Source organism: Cariama cristata, unplaced genomic scaffold, assembly GCF_000690535.1.
Source record: "Cariama cristata isolate BGI_N322 unplaced genomic scaffold, ASM69053v1 scaffold40765, whole genome shotgun sequence".
Classification (NCBI taxonomy): Eukaryota; Metazoa; Chordata; class Aves; order Cariamiformes; family Cariamidae; genus Cariama; species Cariama cristata.
Window position 1 is genome coordinate 1041 of NW_009619941.1, and position 8076 is coordinate 9116.

The 8076-nt window shown below is 42.1% G+C and overlaps 1 protein-coding gene across 1 annotated transcript; it reads left to right on the plus strand.

Moving 5' to 3' along the window:
* Positions 1–234: 234 nt before the first annotated feature.
* Positions 235–7331, plus strand: LOC104154622 (PR domain zinc finger protein 4-like; the record flags this gene model as incomplete). Its single annotated transcript, XM_009701433.1, has 4 exons — positions 235–367; positions 1001–1186; positions 3277–4071; positions 7182–7331. Coding segments are annotated over exons 1-4 (1264 nt in total), but the record flags the coding sequence as incomplete, so codon positions are not given.
* Between the last annotated feature and the right edge of the window lie 745 nt (positions 7332–8076).

Genomic DNA, 8076 nt, shown 5'->3' on the forward strand with positions numbered 1-8076 from the left:
CCTGGTTATTGCTATCTAATATGATCAATATGTATTGATCATGGTGTGATCACAGTGTGAGTGGCTGATGTGCTTTATGCTTAGCTTTCTAAGGCAGAGTTTTTACATGTCAATATCTGATTTTCAGTTTGTTTGCTCAGCCCTTCCTCCCCACACTACAGCCAGTAATCAGGAATGCTCTTGCTTCTGTTTCTCTTTCTTTTTCCCCTTCCTTCTCTGTTCCCTGGCCCCAGAATGAATGAAATGAACTTGAGTCCTGTAGGGATGGACCAGCTGACCTCATCCTCTGTGAGCAATGCCCTGCCAGTCTCGGGAAGTCACTTGGGATTGGCAGCATCACCCACTCACAACGCCATACCGGCGCCAGGTAATGGGGAAATCTCTCACCAAGGGTATTGCAGCTCATGCTGTGTGTTTTACGGTTATGGGAATGTTCGTAACTGGGTAGCAGTGCTTGCTCTGATAGCAAGTCATATCTTTAGCAGGTAATGAGGTGATGTAGAATTGAGGAAGGGTGGACCATAAACCATTGCTTATGTGGGCAAAGCAAACGGGATGTGCGCTTACCAGGCCTACGCCTTAATGGGAGTCTCGTTTTGTTCTGATGGGATGGTTTGCACTGTGGGTGGGTAGTAGCAGAATACTTTGAAATATGAACTGTAGCTGCAAATCTGTGAAATTTCACTCAGATGAAAATAATGATTTTTCATCTGTAAAGCAAAACTGTTTTCCTAGCTCTTTTTTTCAGGGAGCGACACAGACAAAAGTCCATTACAATTGTAAAGTAGAAGCAGGCCCTACATAACGTATCCAAAAAAGATCTAGCCTCTCAGTGCTGTGATAACTGTGATCCTTTCTTTGAAGCTTGCCGCCTTACTTTGACAGTACCATCCTGTACTTCCATAGGGAGCTCCTGAGGAATTAGAAGCCTCTTTGTTAGCTTGTGTGTTCATAAACTGAAGTAGTTCCATTGAATTTAAATGGGCATTTTCTTTTGCAGGCTTGCCTGTTGCAATTCCAAACTTGGGCCCTTCCTTGAGTTCCTTGCCCTCTGCTCTGTCTCTGATGCTCCCAATGGGTATTGGGGATCGAGGAGTGATGTGTGGTATACCAGAGAGAAACTACACCCTACCTCCGCCACCATACCCTCACCTGGAGAGCAGCTACTTCAGACACATTCTACCTGGTAAGTGGTCTGGTGCTGATGGATGGGAGCAGTGAGAGAAATTGTTTTAAGAGCCACCTGTTTCTGTCCTGAAGCAGGCAAGGCTGACTGTTTTGCAGAGCTGTAAATTCCCTGAGTTTGTCTGGAGTCTGTTGTGTCATTTAGACACCTTTATTTTCAGGTCTGTGTTGCTATACATGTGTACGAAGAGAATTGCAGGGCATTTTCTACTTAAACTGAACCTCTTATTGCTCCTCCCACTGCTTGGTTTTTAAGATTAACAGAAAACAAAGCATGCCTGGTTTCTATCTCAAATGGCTTGTAGTTCAAAAGCTGCTGCTTTTTTTTTTTTTCTCCTGTAGTCTGAAGCAATACTTAATATGTGCATAATAGTAGGTTACAGTAGTTCACAGTTCAAAAAGAGCAAGCCATTAGCTGAGGAGTTTGGGCATTTTCCTACTCATTTAGCCCATAGCATAGTTTTTCTTCATTTTTGTTCAAGGTTGATTTCCAAAGGCCTAACATACTGATTTCTATCTTGATTCCTCTCTTGCATGTGTTTTAGAGTATAAATGTAGAATTTTACGTGTTAGTATATGAAGACACAGAAATTTGAGCTTTAAATATATTCTTTGTTTTGTTTTCTAGCTAAGATTGATGGGGTGGAAGGGGGTAGATGAACTTCTTCAAGGTCACCTAGTGAGTGTTGTTGGTTCAACCTAGGTTAGGAAAAGAAATACAGCAGCCCAGATCACATCCAGCTACTTGTTGACTAGTGGCTGAACTCCAGCTGCTTAGGAGTAACCTTTCCTACTGCATTACATGCCTGCCTGTTTTGTGGGCAAAGAGTAGAGGAGGAGACAGTGCATTTGAGGACCAAAGGTATTTGCTATTCTTCTGAGCTGGAATAATTTATGCAGAAATGTATTTTTTTTTTCTTTCTGGTCTGCGTGATGGTTAGTCTGATGTTTCATAGGGCTCTTCTGTCAGTCATCTTACTCCCTTCAAGGATCCTCATTGTTCAAGCCACAAGGCAGCATTGCATGCAGAAATATTTGATGCCACTGGTTAAATTAAACTGTCCATTTACTGGCTTAGCCTTTTTTAATGGTGTTATACTACAGAAAGAGTATCCATGCTTGCATCCTTGTAATAATGGATGTTTGAATGGAAAACTTTTACAGAACAAATGGCTCATAGGGTTCAAGGCCAAAAAGAAACATGTTGACTCGGATCTTGCAGAATCTGAAAAATCTGTCTCTGCTGGCAGTACTGTTTACTTGAATATGCTGATGTATTTCCTCCAAAGATATTTTTTTTTTTAGCTCTGTCCTACAAGAGAAGTTGGTAGCATGTAAATGCGGTTTAGTTTCTTTGTATCTTAAGTTCCAAGTTCTTGGACATTGAGAAGCTTTCCAGAACTATCAGAAAAGATGTTAGGGTTTCTGATTTAAATTCAACTGGGCTGTTTTAGGAGAATTAACATACTTTTCATGTAAGGAAAGAGAGCAGGTGACTTACGATACCTTTGAGAGACCTTATCTTGGTCCTTCAGAATTGCAATTGATGATCTCTGAGAGGGACAGTTGTGTCACTTAGTCTTAGAGGAAGGAAATAGTCATTGTTAAAACTTAAATACCTAAGCAAAAAGTATATATCCTGGAGAACTGTTTCTACTTCTCCTAGCAAAGATGAACTGGGGATTATCAAATGTTAGATTCCACTAGCAGTCCTTCATCCTTTGTGAGCTACTTCTTGAGAATGAAAAATTACGCCTAAAATGTGAAGAACCTCTTTCCGATTCAGTCTTTGTACTGAGGAGCCTAGGTTAAATGCTGCCAGAAACTTGGCTATTTAGAGTTTGACAAAGAACTAGAGACTTGCTCTGTTGGATGGAAGCTCTGTATTTGTTGTCACGAATGTTGGGTTGGCGTATGTTTGTGAGCCGTGTTTTAGAATTAGTGGTTTTTAACTGGACGTAATGTAAAGAACATGTGTCTTCAGGGATCTAGGTCTTAATGTACCACGTTGTGATGATGCGGTATTTTTGTTCAAGATTTGAAAACTGGTGTCATCTCACACTTTTCTCTTTCCTCCTCTCATTCTAACAGGTATCTTATCTTACTTGGCTGACAGACCTCCACCTCAGTACATCCATCCCAACACTATAAATGTTGATAGCAATCCGGCATTGTCAGTCTCCAGCAATCCCTCGGCCCTAGATCCCTACCAGCCCAGTGGAACCGTGGGGCTGGAACCAGGGATTGTCTCCATGGACTCCCGTGCAGTGAACACACATGGTGCTCAAAATCTGCATCCTAGTGACAGCCACGAGGTAGCGCTGGATTCTACAATCACTATGGAGAGCGTTTCGAGGGTAACCAGCCCCATCTCTACAGACGGGATGACAGAGGAGCTTACGATGGATGACGTAGCCGGGGATCATTCGCAGATCCCGAACGGCTCCCGGAGCCATGAACCTTTAGCCGTAGACACGGTGGGGAGTAACTTGACATCGGACGCTGTGGGACACGGCGGTGTCATTCCCATTCACGGTAGCACTTTGGAACTCCCTGTTGTCATGGAGCCTGACCACATCTCTGGGCGGGTGACAGGAATATCGGACAGCACACTAAATGACTCCATTCATACTGTGGCCATGAGCACCAACTCTGTGAGCGTGGCGCTCTCTACCTCACACAACCTAGCTTCCCTAGACTCAGTAGCCTTGCACGAAGTTGGTCTCAGCCTCGAGCCGGTGGCGGTGTCTTCCATAAATCAGGAAGTAGCCATGGGGCCAAGTCACGTGGATGTGTCTGCAGACAATCTTGCTTTTGTACCATCCTCTCTGCAAATGGAAGACTCCAATTCGAACAAGGAGAACATGGCAACCTTGTTTACCATATGTGAGTGGGCATTTCCTGCTTTCTTGGGATAGGGTCTGTTATGTAGCTGTTGTCTGGTGGGATGACAGGACTCCTGTTGCTAGTCTTACAGATTTCTGGTGAAAGAAACTCAGTTATTTAACGAATACACGAAAGCTGGAATATCTGCGGTGGCAGATTAACCATGCTGGAACGACACTAGTTGGAAGCAGACATAGTAGGATGTTTTAGTGTCATTCTCTTTGTATCCAATTCCCGTGTTGCCTTGAGGTTGGAAGCTGAGTTCTTTATGAACCTCTTGCCTTTTGTGGATATGCTGGTATTATCCTTTGCAGTGAGATTTTTGTTTTTTTAAGGTCACATCACAAATGACTCTTCTTGCTCTGTTTAAAAAAAAATACACCACCACCGTAAGCCATACATTTCATCAGGTGGATATAGTTGTTGAGTATGTTATGTGATTTTGCAAAATTTTTATTAAACCATGGACAATTGTCATGAAAATGTTGTTCTCAACAGGACCTGCTGGAAAAAAGAGCATAGAGGGAGGGAAGTTTTTAGTATTTCTAGTTATTCTCATCAAAGGACTTCAGTCCAGAGGTTAGTTGATCTCCTAGGAAGAGAGGAGCACTGGACATTGCACTCTCTCACTCTTGTCATCGTTCAAGGAGTGATGCTTGAGAACTGTGAAGTTCTTGTTTGCTGGGACAGAGATTTGAACTTCCACTCGCAGCATGTCTGGCTGCCCACCACTGAAGCGTAAGGCCAGCTTTTATCTTTAGTTTTATTAGTTGTGATAGCATTGCTCTTGCATGCAATCTGGCCCCACAACTGCCAGAGCCCTATGACAGGCTTTCCCTGCAGAACACTTTTTAAGAAATGGAAAGAAATAGTGCCTTGGTTAGCAATGGGAGAGATGCAGTTTAGTGCAAAGTGTCTAGTCAGACATTTGAATTGAAACTTTTATTCTGTGGGATCAAATATAACTTAAGATCAGGTGGGTGTAGAACTATGATGAATTTACAGCTCCTAGAGGAAGAGTTTTACAGTTGATGCACTCAGAAGTTCTTACAAGCATCTGTTGCATGTTGAACAAATAATGATCAAAATACTACAATATCAAACATGCTTATGGTGAAAACACTTCTATTATTCACTTAAGTGAGATTTGATGTGCCAGCTTATTGTCACTATACTTAAAATAGTCCTAGGATGTTTCTCAGATGATGCTTCCCATTGGTAGGATGTTATCATGGCTATTGCATGCCTAGTGCTTTCATGTGATATGCAAAATAGATCCTTGACTTGGGAAGGTTTACATTTTAACTTTTTGTTGTTGTTTTTAAACTTTCCCTGAGTAAAACATGAATTTGTGTCAAGCAGGTGACAGCAAGGAGAAAGAGTTGGTTTAGAGCCTCCCTGTGGTTTTTCTTTACTGAGAAGGTGGGAGACGGGGCCTTTTTCAGAAAAGTTTTTACACTGTTTCTAAGTGGGAAGAAAAAAATGTGCCTTTGCTACAGTCCTAAATGTTTGTGAAACTTTTAAGTAATCCTTTTTTGCTTTCAGTTCTGGGTACCCAAATCAGAGAAGTAATCACTGTGATTTATTTTTTTTTTATTTTGGATTATTTGGCAAGGACAGAAATGGAGGGGAAACTGTATATTTTGGTTCCTGTAGAATGTAGGATTTTTTTTTCAACTGCTTAAAAATATATGAATCCCTAAACCTTTCCAAGTGGAAATGTCACATGCCTAGAACTTGTTTTTCTTCCTCTTTGCCTCTCGTTGGGGCTGGTCCACAGACCCATAGTGATGTGTGCCAGGCAATGCTTAAAAACAACTGTTCCAAATAGTGTTTCTCATTACTCAGGTCTGGTTGTTGTCATTGCTGTACTCCTGCGTGTTACCTGCATATAAGCAATGCTTATATAGGTTCTACCTAATAATTTTCTGAGTACCTTCCTCTCTGTAATTGTGTAGTTACTCAACCTCTACTTTGTATGGGGTCAGATTCTGGTACCCTGATGTATGAAGAAAGTGTCCCAAAAATCTCTTTAAACAAGTAATAATGGAGCTGCCCTTTCTGCCTGCTGAAGACTTCTGTGATAGGTCTTTTGTACTGGAGTTGGGCCATCAAGAGGCCAAAGAAGATCTTTGTGGAGATCCTTCTTAATTAGCTGAGCACCTTTCTTCAGAAGAAGAATGATTTATCAGGAGGGTGGTTGCTGGGTAGGTGTTGGTTGCTCCATTCATAGAGAATTAAAATGATGTAATTTTTCTAGGTGGGAACATTTTATGCTGTACTTTTTCCCAGACTTATTAGACTAAAGACTTTCAGTGGTTTATTTTTCAGCAGTACTTACGCTGAATGACAGATTGGGAAGGTGATGCTACTGATGCTTCTTGGGCTTTTGTTTTTGTTCCATTCAGTGGTATCCTGTAGAAGTGTGCTGTATGAGTTTATTGCAGTGAGTCCTTCAAAAGTGAGGTCAGGTTTTTGCTGCCCTGAAGATTTGCACATTGTCTGAATTTAAATGGAGACAAGGGGATTTGTAGGTTCAAATGAGAAAAATTTTAGAAAGAAGACCTTACTGTCCCTTTGCATGAATATCCTTGAGGTTCTGCATGCAAGAAAACTCTTGTGTTCCTGGTAAATGTCAAAAATATAACCAGTTAGAAAGTGTTTGGTTTGGTATGGCTTGGATTTGTCTGCCAGTAAAGGTCGTTTCACTTGTGATCAGAGAGAAAATGGCTCTTCCATCATCAGCATTACTGCCGGTCTGGGGAGACTACCATCCGTTTTGCAGTAGTTTTGATGAAGAGTGGACTGTCCCATTGCTAGATTCGCCCTGTAGGGATAGTTTAGAGTCTAGGTGATTAATTTACTATCAGGAAGGCAGGTGGAGATCCTCATGTTTGATCTGAGTTGGATAGGAACAGTGACATGTTTGTCGGTGCCCATCTGTAATAATATGGCTCATGTTCTTCTCAATAAAAGCTAGTAAAGCGGACAAACTAAACCAGATAGAAGCAGCCTTTGGCAGGTGCTGAGCTGAAGCATATTGGTAGGGAGCCGATTGCACTGTGGGGGCTGTTGCATCTTTTTAATCCCTGTTGTCCCCCTCTCTGCAGGGTGCACGCTGTGTGACAAGGCATATCCATCAGACTGCCCAGATCATGGGCCCGTCACCTTTGTCCCTGACACCCCGATAGAGAGCCGAGCCAGGCTTTCTCTCCCTAAGCAGCTTGTCCTGCGGCAGTCTATCATGGGAGCTGAAGCGGGTAAGAATCAGGTTACTGTATATTTCTATGCAGCGGTTTAAAGTACACTCACTGACTGAAACCCAAAACCACAGGGATTTTAATGTGGGAAGGAAACACTGCAATAGAGAGGTGGTTCCCTCTTCTCTAATTGCCCTAACTTACATTGTGCAAGAGCTTCTTGTTCTCTAATTACTGCTTAGACTTCAGCTAGACTCTCGGGGTGCTGCCCCAGAATGTTACTGAAACACTTCATAAAGTCAAGCACGAGCAAGGTATGGTGTTTATTTTTCTCATGCTAAACAGCCCAGGCACAGATTTGATAAGAGAATGTTACAGCAATTGCAGTTTGGGGGAAGATAACAATTAGAAATAATGGAGGGGATTTCTGTGTGCTTGTTCATCAGCTTGGTTTGCTACCTGTGGGTCTTCTTGGATGCTCTCTTTGGAGTATTGATCACGAGTGCCTCTTTTTTCCCCCCACCCCCTCGTTTACATTTGGCATGTAGACTGTGACCTTGTCACTGGATGTGGACCTTGTTACTGTATTTCACGCCGCTGTCACCTGGAAATGGAAGAGTACAGTGCAATACCCTAAGGATCTGAAGGCTAGAGAAGAATGTCATTATTGGCTTGCTTAGCATTGCTGCTTGTTGAGAGTAGATTTTATCTGTTCTTTTCAAGCTGCACTAGTTTCCAGTTTATTCCTAAAAGCTGTTCAGTATATTCATGTAGACCTATATATATATATATATATATAAAAAAA